The sequence below is a fragment of the Balaenoptera musculus genome, chromosome 21 (genome assembly GCF_009873245.2).
Source record: "Balaenoptera musculus isolate JJ_BM4_2016_0621 chromosome 21, mBalMus1.pri.v3, whole genome shotgun sequence".
Classification (NCBI taxonomy): Eukaryota; Metazoa; Chordata; class Mammalia; order Artiodactyla; family Balaenopteridae; genus Balaenoptera; species Balaenoptera musculus.
Window position 1 is genome coordinate 10,847,259 of NC_045805.1, and position 16,994 is coordinate 10,864,252.

A 16,994-nucleotide genomic window follows, 5' to 3' on the forward strand; every position below is an offset into this window, starting at 1 on the left:
AGGGCCGGTCCCTGAGTGACTGCTCACATTTTAATTAAAAGATGGGAATAGAATAAAGTGATATTGAAAGCTTCACCACACAGCTGGAAAGTAAAACCTGGTAAAGTGACAGATGGGCGTGAGTGACAGCAAGGCTTTCCTAAATACGTCACCAATATTACAATGTAAGTGGAAACCTTGGCTGGCACCATTTTTATTTTTATTTTTTACTTATTTATCCCATAAGAAAATATGGTAGTCGTAAGTTGAGTTTTTTGAGGTACTGATGAAGACCAAACAGTCTTTGAGCATCAAGGTTTAAGTAAAAGGCATATCTAAGTACTTCTGTTTCATGTGGACACTGAAAACACGGAGAAACTGTATATTTTTAATCAGTGCAAAGAGTATGGAGCTGACTTTAGATACTTCTCTTTATATTTTATATTAAACTAATTCAACTCATGATGTCACTCAAAATAAAAACTGGCAAGTACACGCGCCTTTACAGAGTTTCTCAGCACCGACTTGGAATTCAAAGCACTCTTTTACACGTACATTGTGTCCGTCTCTGGAATCCACACGTAAACTCCCAAACCAGCACGTGGGGATGCCACATTGGAAAGGACCACCTGACCGTCCCTCGAACCTAACTGCCCCTTTGTGTTTTACAGGAAAAAAGGCAACTCACAATATTGTATTTTTAAATAAAAAGACTTTATTCATGAAATAAGATAGCAGCTAATAGTTTAAGGAAGGCTGGGGGAGATACTTCTTTCACATGGGGGCACATATGCACCTTGGAAAATATTTGGCAAAGTCATAAAATTAGCATTTTTAGTCACCTGTAAAGTGCTGAGACATTAATCTCGGGTGGACCTGCATTGTTTTAACCATCCAGTAAGTAGAACATTGATAGATAACTACACGTGGAGCACAGGGAACTCGGATCACTCGTGCACGACGCCCGCAGGAGGGGCCCTAAGTGCCAGTCTGCCGACCAAGGGCCACCTTTCCTGTGTCCGCCGCCAGCACCGGCGCCCACCCTGACCGGCACTGTGCGTCCTTCAGGACATGCATTCAAAGCTAGAAGCGTTCCTGGTCGACAGGTGCAAACACAGCAGGAAAGGATGGACCAAGCAAGACACCTTCTACGTCTCCTGAGACACTAAAACACACACATCTCCAACGTGGATATTTTGGCATTGACGCTTGAGTCTAAATGTTGATAGGCACTGAGGATTTTGGTTCAAAGCAAACATTATTTGTGAAATGTTACAGATAACATAGTGACTAAAACTTAGTTAATTTTTTTAATAGAAAAATGCGATATAAAAATACTACTTTGTTAAAAATATACAGTACACACATTATACCACTTTGGAAAACTCAGTTCAACTCAGAAAGCATAAACACCACCCGGCCTGGTATGTGTCACCTGGCTTTCTTCATTGTGACAAATTCTATTCTGGAGTTAAAAGATATACAATATAAATAAAAGTAGTGAATCTGAATCAAGTACAATTATTTTAAGAATTGTTAATAAACCCCCCCACCAGTGAATACGCTGTATTTCCCCATGAGTTCTGAGTCTGCAAGTTCTCTAGGTGACAGGCTACGAGAACAGGTCTGCAGCGTCCCGTGCTTATTAAGGACCACGGGGGTCAGAGGTGAAGCATCCTCCCAGGACCCCCACCCACTCAAACGCGGCGTCCACCCCCCTTCCTCATGCACGTCCACACGGGGCTCCCCTGCGTGGGGTGGAGGGAGGGGCTGCCAGAGACGTCCCCTTGACGATATTGCACTCTTCGGCCCCGAGACGGTGGGCGATTCACCCCCAGCCAGCGCAGATGCGGCGGGACCGCTCGGGGTGTCTGACTCGGCCGAAAGGCCACCCCCGGATCTCGGCCTGGGCTCACACGTTCAGCAGGGGAATCTGCCAGACCATGACGGACGAGGCCAGCTCCTCCGGCCGCTGCTGCCTGGCTTTCCTGCTCACCCGCCGGTGGCCCTGTCCCCCGCAGGCCACCAGCACGGAGCTGGCCTTGGCCTTCCTGGCCCGCCGCCCTCGGCCGGGGGAGCTGCAGGGGAGCCGCAGGGGGTCCTGGACGAAGCCCTCCTCTGAGCGGGGCCCCAGGGAGCCTGAGCCCTGGGAAGGCGTCGGGGACCCGGACGTGGAGGAGACGTCGCTGGCCTGGGCAAGGGAGCCCAGCGAAGCCCCCAGCCAGACAGCGTCGGGGCCGCGGCGGCTCGGGCAGGGCCCGGGCCCCTCACCGGGGAGCGCGTCCCTCTGGTCTTCATCCTGGGGGTCGGCACCGGGGGGCGGGCTGTCCCTGGGCTTGTCTCTGTCTGCCTTGGGGGCGGCTGTGGCCACGACCAGGAACTTGACGGGCCCGTTGTGAGCGTGGTAGGAGACCAGGCCTCGTCCTGAAAGGGCACAGCGCTCAGCAGGGCCCCGCATGCCGGGCAGGGCCCCGGGCACCCCCCGTCCACACGGCAAAACCCCGCAGTCGACAGCTCAGAGTGAGAACAGCTTCCAGACCACGTTCTCGTGGATTTCTAGTGAAGTCCAAGAATGCTCTCAAAACCGTGGTCTAAAATACAACCGTGGTCTTCGTCAGCGGTATCTCAGTTCTGGTACTTGCATTGTACTTTTAAAGTGATAAAGTAGCTATTTTCCTGTTCTCTGTATAAATGCCTTCTCGCCTGCTCTAAGATAATATATTTAGGAAAAGTTTTCCTAAATCTTGGTTTTAAAAACTTAAATGCCTGAAATATGTCAATTTTAGGAATAAGATGCCTAAACTATAAGTAGCTTCCTGCCATTTTTCATTTCAAAAAGATTCTGTGGTTTAGAATAATTTAGTCCTATGGTATTGATTAAAATGGGGGCTTTTCAGTTCAAGGATGACGTGAATTGAATTTTAAAAGAAGCACCAGAAACTCCCTGTAGGTCTTTTTATGAAATGCAGACTCCCCCATAACGCCGAGACTCCAAGGGCCAGGCGGGCATGGGATGTCCATTTTTAAGCGCCTCGCAGGTGAGGTGACAGAAATGGGGGGTAGATGCCCTTTTCACCAAATGCTCTGAGGCTGAAACAGGGCCCTAGCGCCTCCCTCCCACTCTGGCCTAAGCAGAGGACGTTACAGGATTCCTCAGCTGGGCGAGGTGACTTCCTCAGTGAGCTGAAGGACAAGTCAAGAGGGATGGGGACGCCCAGACACCGGGCATGGAGGTGTGATCTGAAGCGACAGCCCAGGGGAACATCCCAGCATCACCTGGTGAACCTGAACGTGAGTGTTTCCTACACACCTGTGGTCCCTTCCCGGACACACAGCCAGAGGAACCCCCCCAGAGGCATAGCACGTAACACACAGAACAGGAAACAACTAAATACGTCACATGGGGAACAAAGCCACACTACAGAGCAGTGACACGCATGAGCTACAGTCACGTGACCAACAAGGATGCGCCTCAGAAATAATGTGGAAAGAAAGCCGTCGGAGAGGAATACGTACGCTACGAGACAATTACAGAAAATGCTAAAATGGCACAATTAAAGACTTCTTTTTTGAAAAAGGTACAAATTAGTAAAACTATGGAGAAAAACCAACGGAACGGTGACGTGAGACCCTGCAGGAGAACGGTTATGTTTGGCTGTCGGGGAGGAGCGTCCCCAGCTGTGACGGGAAGGGCTTCTGACTCCTGAGCCTTTACCACTCAAACTGCCCGTGGTCATCACGTGCAGCTTCTGCATGTACCACAGGCAGGTCATACCGAAGACAGCAGTTAAGAAATGAATAAACCAACTTGGAATTCCATGATCCTAACAGGTGGATCGTGACAAAATAGGAATTTATCTAAAGCACAGACCTATTTGCAGTAGACCCGTGAAAGCTTGTTGAGGGAAGGAAGGGCTGCCTGCAGTCAGAGTGAAATATTCCAGTGTTGACAGTAGGAAGAAACTATAGACAGAGATCTTCATTAATGTTCCGATGAGTTTCCTACAAATCTTTTTCTCTGAGAGTTATTACATAATCGACATAAAATTTTAAGATCTTGGTTTTACTTAACTTACAGAATTAACATTTCTCTGTATCATTCCAAGCTCTCTATTTTCACTGGCTGTGTTACGTTCTAAAATGGCAACGCGACCACTGTCTTAAGCGTCTCCCTGCTCCTAATTTTGGACCTTTAGGCTGTTTCCCGTTCTTTCTGCATCATGGTTTATTCCTAGATTTGGCTGCTTCACGAGACAGACTCCTGAATTGCAAACCCTGACTCCTGACGCAAAAGCATCTTCAAGTCCTAAACAACAAAGTGCTTTCCAAAAAGGCTGTGCCCATTTCAACTCCCCGCAACACTGCAAAACAGCACAACTGAGCTTTCTCAGATGCTGGGTCTCCTTCTTTGCAAAACATAAAAAAGCATCCATTTTCACTGAGCAAAACTGTGTAAAATGATCAAAGCCAACAGGTGGCAGAAAAGGTAATGTGACAACACGTCTTGGTGACAAGGGTCTCCCTGGACCACTGATGTCAGAAACAGGAAGACAAAAGTATGACCTGATGATTCAAATGAATAGACATAATCTTTACAAGCAGGAAAGAAAGGAAGGAAGAAGGGAAGGGACCAAGGGCGAGAGAAAACCACCTAAGTAATTTACACTGTTTAAGCAAAGACACAGCTGACCACAGACCCATGGGCTTGACGAGAGTACAGTACAGGACAGAGGCCTGGGAGACGCAGGCACTCGGGGGGTGTACTCACCGGTCACCTTGGGGATCCCCTGCAGACGAGGGACGGGCAGGGCCACCACGACGCCCAGGCTGGTGCCGACCATCAGCAGGCCGTGGCAGACGAGCAGGCTGGTCACAGACAGCCGCTGGTGTCCTGGGGGACAGAAGAGGCTTGTGGCCCGCAGTCTGGTCTCTGCAGCCCACATGCTGGGGCAGGGGCCCCGGGAACTGCCCGGAAACCCTACAGGCCCGCCAGAATGCTCCCCGGGCAGCCCCGAGCCCTCCCGGCCAGCGGGTGTCACCGGAGCCCTAGCCACACACTGCGACTCCTTCAGCCGGACGAGCAAGAGAGAGATCTGGGGGGCGTCCTGGCTGCACCTCGGCAGAGCACGGCCACGGCCTCAGGACACCTGCACGGTGCTCTCAGCACCGCTGGGGCGGCCCTTCCAGAGCCGATCACACACCCCCGCCCCGAACCGTCCATGTGAATCATCCACTTCCAGGCAGAGCTGCACACACACACGTACACACGTGCGCACACACGCACATGTCAGACGGCAGCCCTGTGTGAGCAAGAGCCCACCTAGGCAGGTAAGAAGAGACCTCACAGGTAGGACGGGCTCCCAGTGCAGCCCCCGGGCGCAGCATCACAGGGGAGAGACGCAAGCGACCATCCAAAGGTTCCGTCGGAAGGAGACCTCTCACGGCCTCGGTGGGAAAGTCTGGGAAACGCGGATACAAAACACTGGAGTCCAAGGGCTTTGGAGCTTCTGGCTGTTTGCTCTGCTTTGTTTTGCTTTGCAGTCGAGGCTCTGAGGCCCAGAGAGGTGGGTCAGCCTGACAAGGTTAGGAAGTGGAGTGAAAGGTGCGTGTCTCCCCGTGACTCTCGTCTCAGGGACTGAGTCTGGGCCCCGCGCATCCCACCCCTGCCCTGACCCTGCCCACAGCTCCACCACCTTCAGCAGGGGCTTTAAGCCCCTCCTGGCGTCTCTGCTCAGCACTGAAGCTCGAGAGCAGAGAAGGGTCATGCGGGCTGCTCCCAGGAAGGAAGGGAGGGCACTTCAAAACAGCTGGATTCTTCTGCTCTCTAGAAATGAGTCATTTTCAGTATCTCCGCGTTTGACCTAAGTTCATCTTAGAAAAAGCATGAAAACAAATGGTCTAAACACCAAAGCCAAAGGCAGGTCACCATGTCCACTGAAGTTATTTTATGATTATTTAGGCAGCAGAACACTGAAACCAAACCAAGACAACAGCTACAAAAACTAAAGATCTGGTTTTACCTCTAAATACAGGCATATTTTTTGAAGAAAAGCTAATGTATTAAGTTCCCAGGAATCCAAATGCGTGCCCATGGGAGCCGCTGGGGCTTTGGAGACGCCTGGGACCTGCGTGTCTGTCTACACCTGGGCCGGGAGCTGTCGTTTCCAAACGCCAGGGAGAACTGCAGGAGCCATTTAGAAACACGGCTCTGGGCACAGCTCACAATGGTTGCTATCCAGGGGCAGGTGGTCCCGTCGTGGGGCCGCCCTCCAGAGGGGAGCTCCGTGGACCAGGGGACGTCCCGGGACACACCGGTGCGCCTTCCAGAGCAGAAGCCTCACTTGATGCCACGTGACCTGAAGATTCCCCACAGCTACGCTCGAGACAGAAAGCAAACCCGCAAAGCTGAGACCCTCCTGGAACCTTTGGTGGAAGCAGCTGGTGGAGGCGACTTTTGGAACTGGCTCACTGCTCTGTGTTTTGTTTTCTTCCAGTGAAGTACGGCCTCCGCCACTGCCCTGGTGCACAGGGGCAGCAGGTCACTTTCCATCTGGATATCTTACTTCTCAACACCAACGTGGAGAATGTCATGACAACGGGATGGACAGGGGACAGAGCTATTATTTCCCTTTTGCAGCCACTTTCTGAAGCCACCCTCCTGGAAGGAATATAGAAACTGGGGCAGTGGTATAGCCCTGTGGTCCTAGATGTGAATAAATTTCCTTTTTAACACACGAAACTATTGGGAACAATAAAAACAAGCAGACTCTCATGACGTGATCTCAGGGCTCGGTTCAGAGGTTGGCTGTGGGTTTTTACATCATGTAAGTCCACCCACACCCTCATTTTGGTAGCCAAGTCCTGCATATAAGTGAAAACTATTTGCATGAATAAATTGTTTTGTGATTTATTTGATCGTCCTGAAATATTTTGGTCTGGGAAACTGAGTTTCCTTTAATTCTTCTCCAAAAAAGGAATTTGTGAGTTAAATTTTCTTTCACAGATAATATATCATTTTTAAAATACTGGCCTAGGACTATTAAAGAAGCATCTGAAATACTTTTAATCTACCACTTGGCTTTAAAGAAAACTAATGAGGAAAAGGGAATTTCAAACAGCCCACCTCCACAGTGAGGGTTAACAGATCCTCGTAAAATATGATGTGAAATATTTCCAACCACTAATAAAAGCATTAAGAAGATCTTACTTTCGAATTACAAAGGATAAAAGTTTACTACTTATTTTCATTCATAAATGCATTTTGAAAGTGACCTTTTATCCCCCTTAGGAATTTTCCCGCCTCTTTGCCTGTAAATAGCATATTAGGAACATCTGACTTTTCGTCCTGTCTCCAGCTTTTACATCTGTGTTACGTTATATGCAGTGAAAATCTGGGAAACTCTCTAGTCTTTGTAAAGAAACTCCTCTCTCCAGAAGTGGATCTTGCTAAAGAGAAAGGACAAAACAATTCAAAGGCACAGAAGGTGCCCTGTGTGGTGTCGGGATGGGGAAAAGTCATCGTGTGGGGAAAGGTTACGAAACATGATGAGAAGGGGAAAAACTACACGGTCGGTGGGAAAGACCAAAGGAAACAACCCCGGGGCTTCTGGGAGGTGCTCCTGGGAGGACCCCCCTCCAAACCTTCACTTCATCATAACAAACACGAAAGCAGGGAAAACTGGGATGTTTTTCTTTCTAACTGGTTTGAAAGCCTTCAGTTCCAGCGAATGATGGTTTGTTCCATTTTCAAAGTAGTCTAGGATTCCTCTTTAATTTCACATATGAAAGTTTAACTGAATGGTAACTAGGGAACGTGGAGATTTTCCCATTCCGGAGGGTCTGCAGACAGAGCTGCTGAGAGGCGTCAGGCTACTCCTTGTGGAAGCACCAGCTGTGGGCTTCCAGGTGGGACCACGGCGCTCTGAGCTGGCCAAGCTGAGGGCAGAGGGGCCACCCACTCAGCATCAAAGGGGGAGGCGGGGCGGGAGGGGCGGGGCAGAGATGCCGACAAAGGCTGCAGTTGGCATGGGGCGGAAGTGAGTTATCAACATGAAGTGGCAGGGGGAGCTGGCCGCTGTGTGATGCACGCTCTCCGGGGACCCCGCTGTCCTCTCACACGGGGACACAGGAGCACGGGGGAGGCCGGCCAGGTTTATTCAAATGCTCGCAAGAAGCACACAAACAGGGGAGAGAGTAGGAGAAGCAGCCAGCCTTCCAGTGTGCTTGGAAAGGCTATGACTGGAACCCACTCCCGGCTCCCACCCGGACAGAGACCAGGGAGGCGGGCAGGTTAGCGCAGGATCAACTGCTGGTTAGTAACAGGATTATCTGCTGGTGAAGGAGCTGCTGGTTAGCGCAGGATCAACTGCTGGTTAAGGAGCTGCTGGTTAGCTCAGGATCAACTGCTGGTTAAGGAGCTGCTGGTTAGCGCAGGATCAACTGCTGGTTAAGGAGCTGCTAGTTAGCTCAGGATCATCTGCTGGTACAGGAGCTGCTGGTTAGCACAGGATCAACTGCTGGTTAAGGAGCTGTTGGTTAGCACAGGATCAACTGCTGGTTAGTAACAGGATCAACTGCTGGTTAGTAACAGGATTATCTGCTGGTGAAGGAGCTGCTGGTTAGTGCAGGATCAACTGCTGGTGAAGGAGCTGCTAGTTAGCTCAGGATCAACTGCTGGTTAAGGAGCTGCTGGTTAGCGCAGGATCAACTGCTGGTTAAGGAGCTGCTAGTTAGCTCAGGATCATCTGCTGGTACAGGAGCTGCTGGTTAGCACAGGATCAACTGCTGGTTAAGGAGCTGCTGGTTAGCACAGGATCAACTGCTGGTTAAGGAGCTGCTAGTTAGCTCAGGATCATCTGCTGGTACAGGAGCTGCTGGTTAGCACAGGATCAACTGCTGGTTAAGGAGCTGTTGGTTAGCGCAGGATCAACTGCTGGTTAGTAACAGGATCAACTGCTGGTGAAGGAGCTGCTGGTTAGCGCAGGATCAACTGCTGGTTAAGGAGCTGCTAGTTAGCTCAGGATCATCTGCTGGTACAGGAGCTGCTGGTTAGCACAGGATCAACTGCTGGTTAAGGAGCTGTTGGTTAGCACAGGATCAACTGCTGGTTAGTAACAGGATCAACTGCTGGTTAGTAACAGGATTATCTGCTGGTGAAGGAGCTGCTGGTTAGTGCAGGATCAACTGCTGGTGAAGGAGCTGCTAGTTAGCTCAGGATCAACTGCTGGTTAAGGAGCTGCTGGTTAGCGCAGGATCAACTGCTGGTTAAGGAGCTGCTAGTTAGCTCAGGATCATCTGCTGGTACAGGAGCTGCTGGTTAGCACAGGATCAACTGCTGGTACAGGAGCTGCTGGTTAGCACAGGATCAACTGCTGGTTAAGGAGCTGCTGGTTAGCACAGGATCAACTGCTGGTTAAGGAGCTGCTAGTTAGCTCAGGATCATCTGCTGGTACAGGAGCTGCTGGTTAGCACAGGATCAACTGCTGGTTAAGGAGCTGTTGGTTAGCGCAGGATCAACTGCTGGTTAGTAACAGGATCAACTGCTGGTGAAGGAGCTGCTGGTTAGCGCAGGATCAACTGCTGGTTAAGGAGCTGCTAGTTAGCTCAGGATCATCTGCTGGTACAGGAGCCGCTGGTTAGCACAGGATCAACTGCTGGTTAAGGAGCCGCTGGTTAGCACAGGATCAACTGCTGGTTAAGGAGCTGCTAGTTAGCTCAGGATCATCTGCTGGTACAGGAGCTGCTGGTTAGCTCAGGATCAACTGCTGGTTAAGGAGCTGCTGGTTAGCACAGGATCAACTGCTGGTTAAGGAAGCTGTTGGTTAGCACAGGATCAACTGCTGGTTAAGGAGCTGCTGGTTAGCACAGGATCAACTGCTGGTTAAGGAGCTGTTGGTTAGCACAGGATCAACTGCTGGTTAGTAACAGGATCAACTGCTGGTGAAGGAGCTGCTGGTTAGCGCAGGATCAACTGCTGGTTAAGGAGCTGCTAGTTAGCTCAGGATCAACTGCTGGTTAAGGAGCTGCTGGTTAGCACAGGATCAACTGCTGGTTAAGGAGCTGTTGGTTAGCGCAGGATCAACTGCTGGTTATTAACAGGATCAACTGCTGGTGAAGGAGCTGCTGGTTAGCGCAGGATCAACTGCTGGTTAAGGAGCTGCTAGTTAGCTCAGGATCATCTGCTGGTACAGGAGCCACTGGTTAGCACAGGATCAACTGCTGGTTAAGGAGCCGCTGGTTAGCACAGGATCAACTGCTGGTTAAGGAGCTGCTAGTTAGCTCAGGATCATCTGCTGGTACAGGAGCTGCTGGTTAGCTCAGGATCAACTGCTGGTTAAGGAGCTGCTGGTTAGCACAGGATCAACTGCTGGTTAAGGAGCTGCTAGTTAGCTCAGGATCATTTGCTGGTACAGGAGCTGCTGGTTAGCACAGGATCAACTGCTGGTTAAGGAGCTGCTGGTTAGCACAGGATCAACTGCTGGTTAGTAACAGGATCAACTGCTGGTGAAGGAGCTGCTGGTTAGTGCAGGATCAACTGCTGGTTAAGGAAGCTGCTAGTTAGCTCAGAATCATCTGCTGGTACAGGAGCCGCTGGTTAGCCCAGGATCAACTGCTGGTTAAGGAGCTGCTGGTTAGCGCAGGATCATCTGCTGGTGAAGGAAGCTGCTAGTTAACTCAGGATCATCTACTGGTACAGGAGCTGCTGGTTAGCACAGGATCATCTGCTGGTACAGGAGCTGCTGGTTAGCACAGGATCAACTGCTGGTTAAGGAGCTGCTAGTTAGCTCAGGATCATCTGCTGGTACAGGAGCTGCTGATTAGCACAGGATCAACTGCTGGTTAAGGAGCTGCTGGTTAGCGCAGGATCATCTGCTGGTGAAGGAAGCTGCTAGTTAACTCAGGATCATCTGCTGGTACAGGAGCTGCTGGTTAGCACAGGAGCTGCTGGTTAGCACAGGATCAACTGCTGGTTAAGGAGCTGCTGGTTAGCGCAGGATCAACTGCTGGTTAAGGAGCTGCTGGTTAGTGCGGGACCAACTGCTGGTTGAGCAGTTGCTGGTTAGCGCAGGATCAACTGCTGGTTAAGGAGCTGCTGGTTAGTGCGGGACCAACTGCTGGTTGAGTAGCTGCTGGTTAGCACAGGATCAACTGCTGGTTAAGGAGCTGCTGGTTAGTGCAGGACCAACTGCTGGTTGAGTAGCTGCTGGTTAGCACAGGACGCCACCAGAGCCCAGGGGACACAAAACCCACTCCTCGGTCTGTTCCCTAACTCATAACCTTGAGTCTAGTTTAAGTTGCTGAATTCCCTTATGATGTGGTTGATGGTACTTAGAGTTACACTGACTTTTGTATTAGATAGAAAGTTGTGCCACTTCATTGGTTACGTCACCCCTGGAAAGCAACGTGCTCACTCAGCGGGGACCTGGGAAGGCTAATCTGATGGGGGGCGGGGGTCTCAACACTTTTTCATCCAAATACCCTCCCCTGACTGTTCTGGACGAAGAGGAAACAGCTGCATCCTGACCTGACTCATGCAGCCTCATGACCCGGAGGAGATGCCGCCCTCTGAACCACGGGCTGTAACCACCTCGGGGGCCAGGAAGGTTGACCGATGGCCCTTCGAACCGTGCGTGCTGACCCCAGGCGCCGTCATCCACTGTGTCTGCCAAGTATGATGTGGTTTATGGCACAGCGCTGGAGCTAATGGTGCTCAGAACAGAGCTCCAAACCGGACAGAAAGATGCAGCTCATCGCACGAGTCACAGTCTACGGGGAAAGCACGCTGAGACCTGTAGGGAACTAAACAGGGTTCTCAATTCTGCTACAAAAAGGTGTGAGTTACAGTATAGTAGAGTAAATTTTTTTTCAAATTGTGTTCTTTCTGGCCTGCGAAGTCTTCATCTCTAGAACCTACTGGAATTTTATACTCCAGTGAGAGCACGAAAGGACAGTTTACACGTTATTGCCATATATACGTAAAAAACCCATTTGGGCAACGTCACGAACACAACTGTAGAATGAGGTTTACACACATGTGTCCAGGATGACGGTGGTCCAAGGACCTGCAATTCCACAGGCTCACACAGGGTGCACACATGCACTGACACAAGTATCTAAGTGTCAGAGAGGACACAGTGAAACACTTCTCACCGTGAAACACTGGCCCAAGGGTAAGACGATTCAAAGAAGGACAGACAGGGCTTCCCTGGTGGCACAGTGGTTGGGGGTCTGCCTGCCAATGCAGGGGACACGGGTTCAAGCCCTGGTCTGGGCAGATCCCACATGCCGCGGAGCAACTAGGCCCGTGAGCCACAATTACTGAGCCTGCGTGTCTGGAGCCTGTGCTCCACAACAAGAGAGGCCGCGATAGTGAGAGGCCCGTGCACCGCGATGAAGAGTGGCCCCCGCTTGCCACAACTAGAGAAAGCCCTCGCGCAGAGACGAAGACCCAACACAGCCATAAATAAAAATAAGAAAGAAAGACAGACAAGACATGTGTATCTGGCCTCCTTGTTCCCCAAAATGCAAGAAAATCAGACCAACGTCAGATGCCTTTCTGAGGACCACATTCAAGAACCACTGCCCGGGCGTAGCAAGAGGACTCTCATTCTGAGCGTTGCTGATTTCTGCTCTAACTGTCCACCAGGTCCAGCGGCTACAAACCTGGGAGTAAAATATGAGATGCAGAAAAAGCACAAAATCCCCGGATGTTGGTGAACTTGGAGGTATTTCGCATACAGCAGGCAGACGCAGGAGAACACGCCACCCAAAGGCTCCTTCTGCATGGGACATGGGCTCGGGAGAAAGAGCCTTAAGTCCTGGCACAGGGACAGGAGGCCCAGGGCGGCAGGGGCCCCGAGGAGGGGGGCAGGGACTGTGTGTGGTGATGGTGACAGCAGGCGGGGGCACACCTGCCAAGGGGCCCAGGGATATGGGGCCGCCAGGTGTCCCCACCTGACCACACGGTCTCCTGCCTCCACAGGAACCCAGGCGGATCCTGATCTGAACAGTGAAAGCCACGCCGGTGGATAAGAAACAAGGGAGTCGTTAACTGGGGGGTGGAAGGAAGGAAAGAAAACAAGATGAAGTACAGCCGGTGGCCCAGGTGGAAACAGGTTACGTGGTCACAGGCACGTGACCGCTGGGCTTTGGTCCAACAGGGACTGGGGACTCGAGCGCCCTGGGAGGGCTTCCTGCACAGGTCTGTTCACGCGGTGCGGGTGGGAGCCCACGCGCTGCACACCGGATCTTTCTCTTCTCCAGCCGGGAGCCAGGAGACGCAGCCAACGTGGGAAAGGAGGGGAATGCCGTGCGGCGTGAGCCTGGTCCTTAAAAGCCCCGTGGAGACGTGGGTCAATACACACCAAGCACACACACCCGTACACAGCAAGCAACACATACATATACTAGTTACATACATACACACAGTTGCAACACGCTTATATACACTAGCCACACGCCCGTACATAACAAGCCCACACGTGTACATACTAGCACAGCCCATACATAACAAGCCCACACATGTACATACTAGCCACACACCCGTGCATAACAAGCCACACGTGTACATACTAGTCACACGCCCATACCTAACAAGCCCAGGTGTACATACTAGCCACACGCCCATACCTAACAAGCTCACACGTGTACATACTAGCCACACGCCCGTACCTAACAAGCTCACGTGTGTACATACTAGCCACACGCCCGTACCTAACAAGCTCACACGTGTACATACTAGCCACACGCCTATACACACCAGGCGTGCACACACCAGCCACATGCGGCTCCCACACCCCACTCCTGCACCTTGGCTGCTTTGACTCCCGCTGCCGGGAACACCCCTCCCGCGTGGGGCTGGCAGAGCCCCGTGGAGCCCCCCCACCAGAGAGTCTCCTTTTCTCTGCCCTTCAACCTCAGATCCTTGCCCCCACCCCCCTCCCCAGTGCTTTATTAACAGCACTAAACCGTCTGCGATGGGCGGCTCTGACCTCTAAGAAGGGCGCTTTACTCCGGGTCACCCGGCAGCCCCGAGCCCCGGCCCCGGGGGATGTGGCACCGCCCACCAGCGCCCCAGGGCCCACCTGGCAGCATGTGGTGGACCGGGGTGGCGATGTTGACGTCCTGGAGATGTTTGAGCGTCTCCGTGTGGAAGAGGCGGAGCGTGGACCCCGAGGTGAAGGCGATCCAGATGCCCACGCCGGCAATGGCCATGTGTGAGACCACCATGCCCTCCTCCTGGTGGGCCTCCAGCTGGCTCTGCGGAGACCAAGGAGAAGGGAAGGCGGGGCGTCGGGGGTACAGCACAGAGCTGCACCCCACGTCGCCATCACGGACCCGCCCTTTGGGCTGCGCGTGAAGCCTCAGGTGCCGCTGTCGTCCCCACCGTGCCAGGGTGTCCAGCTGGCGCCCCGGATCTCACCTGCCTTCAACCACCTACAGCAAGGGCACCATCACCCCAGATCCGCAGGTGCTGAGCAGCGCCCCTGGACGCCTGTGGACCATCAGCACCCCCAAACCTGAGCGGGAACGAGGGCCACGTCTGCCTGCGAGGAGGCCTGTACGGGCAGCTAATCCCCCGCCGAGCTCTCAGGGTCCCCTCGGTGTCCAGACCCGTCCGGTCCCCGGGTGGCCACCTGCTGCTTCTCCGTTTGACCAGGTCCTTCCCGAGCCTCCGGGCTGTGCTCTGCCCCAGGTCTCCATCCTGACAACCCTGCTCCACGGGGCCCCCGAGAGGGAACTTTTGGAACTTGTCCCCATGGTGGACGGGCCGGCGCTGGGCAGCTGTGGTCACTGCCTACCAGGGATTGGCGGGGGGCAGGTGGGGTGAAGCTGGACACACAGTGAGAAGAAACACTACCCTCAAAGAAGTCCTCTTAGCCCACAGCAGGTCACAATCCTGCACAGCTCTCTAGCCTGAAAAGAGGTAACTTAAAACCCCCTAGGAAAAAAACAGGCTTACACCTCTGTCCCCTTCCTCAAGGACTGAAAACAGTGCGGGAGGCTCTTTACGACCCACTACGCGGCCGAGGGGGCCGAAGGCGCCAGCCTCGCACGCCAACCCGCGCGGAAAGCGCTCGCCGGTTAGCCCCTCACGCTGCACTGCCGAGCCGCACCGAGGGGGACACGTGAGTCTCTGATTTTATCGGAAGGGAGGCTGCCCGTCCAAGGGCACCACACCTTGTCTTAAGTGAAGACTGCAGCTGGAAAGGCAGGGCTGGAGAGCGGCCTGGGGGTCGCCCTGAAGCCGGGACTCAGGCGTGACAGTGATTCTGGAGTTCGCGGACGCCCCCGATGGCCTGAGCACCCAGTCCTGCCATCACCACGTGCCCGGGGCCGCGCGTTCCCTCCGGAGTCCCCACGCACCTCCCAGGAGGGAACACGAGGACCCTGCCCTCGGGGCGGGCAACTGGCTCGGGCCCTCGGCCCCTCCTGCAGCCAAAGCCGGGGGGCCGCCCTTTCCTCCGAGATGCCCGTGCTATGCTCACCTCCACAGGCACCTCCCTCCACGCACGTGTGCACCCTCCCACAAAGCGACCCCGATCATCACAGGTCTAATTTAAACACGTGTCAGTGGGGACGAGCCGGTGCCGGCGGTTAGGAAGGAGCCCCGAGTTCTTACAGAGTGAGTCCTCCTGAGTACACACGTATGACTGGAAATGCTGGGCCACACGGCAACTCCACGTTTCACCTTTTGAGGAAGGACAGACTGTTTTCCAACAGCTGCCCCGTTTCACGTCCCCACCAGCGATGCGTGCAGCTCTCGACTTCTCCACGTCCTCTCGGCACTTGTTAACGTCCCTTTTCTATTGCTGTCATCCTCGTGGGCGTGCCGTGGTGTCTTACGGTTGCTTTGGTTTGCATTTCCCTAAGGACTAAGGATGGTGCACACCCTTCCCTGGGTGGCCGCCTGTGTATCTTCTTCGTAGAAACGTCCGTTCAGATCCTTGGTCCGTTTTTGAACTGGACTATTTTTCTTTTGATCGTTGAGCTGTAAGTTATATAAGCGGTTTGTTATGCACTCTTGGCAGATACACGATTCGTAAGTATTTTCTGCCATTCCGTGGGTCGTCTTTTCACTTTGCGGACAGCCTGTGGAGGTGGCTTGGGCTGCCCTGTACCACAGAAACAGACGTGGCTTTCCTCTCTGGCAGGCTTCATGGGGAATAGCTCCCATGCTGTTTTGTGAACCGGTACAGATCCCCTCAGAGGAAGCCCACTGCCGAGACCAGGGCCGCAGGAAGCAGGAGCACGATTTCACGTCCCACTGCCCCGTGTATCACCGAGCAGTTAAGGTTTCAGCAGCAGAGCGGGGCCGACTGGGAGGAATGGGGCAAGCGGCCCACCCCTCCCCACATGTGCTGAGACGGCCTCACAGCTCTGCGTCTCCGAAGGGGAAAAGCCCGGCTGGTCCTCCAGGTCAGCTCAGGACAAGGCGCTCACTGCTCCCGGAAGGCCATCTCTGGCAGAGCAAGGCGGCTTCCAGAGAGAGGTTAAAAAGGGAAGAAAAACGTCACATGACGCTGAGCAGTCCTTGTGCTACCTGAGCATAAAGGAGCACAGGACTCGCTCTCCTTCTGGCTGCTGGCTCTTTCACAGCTACTGTTGAAACTCCTTGTGGAAGAAGGGAGAAAGTCACGGTTTGCCGGTCCTCAACCCCAGTTTCCTTCTAAGAACTCAGCAAGCCCAGGGAGGAGGGAGCCCAGAGCCGCTGCTGGTCGGGGCCCACCCTCTCCCTGCCCTCCGGCGGCTCCGTTCGGTTACTGCCTAGGCCACCCCGCTCCCATCCTGTCTTGCGGGCTATCTTGGCCCCTGCGTCCTGCACGCTGCTTCCCGGCCGTCCTGTGGCCACCTCCACCGCTGCAGCGGCTGCCCGGGTCCACCGCTGTCTGCTCACGGGTCTTCGGCGTCTCACAACTGGCTGTTTTTCTTTACAGAAGTGCCTCATTCTGCAAAATCTACCTCAGAGTCTCCCTCTCTGTCCTCCACCCACGGGGAGGGGAATTTTCCCAACA

At 53.2% G+C, this 16,994-nt stretch overlaps 1 protein-coding gene across 10 annotated transcripts in view; it reads right to left on the minus strand.

Annotated features, from left to right (window-relative positions):
- Window positions 1-705: 705 nt before the first annotated feature.
- The window catches only part of ARHGEF10 (Rho guanine nucleotide exchange factor 10), an 89,612-nt gene continuing 73,323 nt past the window's right edge, over window positions 706-16,994 (minus strand). For 4 of the 10 annotated variants that reach the window (XM_036838831.1, XM_036838823.1, XM_036838824.1 and 1 more), the window contains 3 exons: window positions 14,064-14,238; window positions 4,748-4,870; window positions 706-2,403 (listed from right to left, as the gene is read on the minus strand). In XM_036838831.1, the coding sequence (XP_036694726.1) occupies window positions 1,892-2,403; window positions 4,748-4,870; window positions 14,064-14,238 (810 nt within the window). In that variant the 3' untranslated portion in view covers window positions 706-1,891. The other 6 variants (XM_036838822.1, XM_036838825.1, XM_036838826.1 and 3 more) reach the window with 3 other exon arrangements.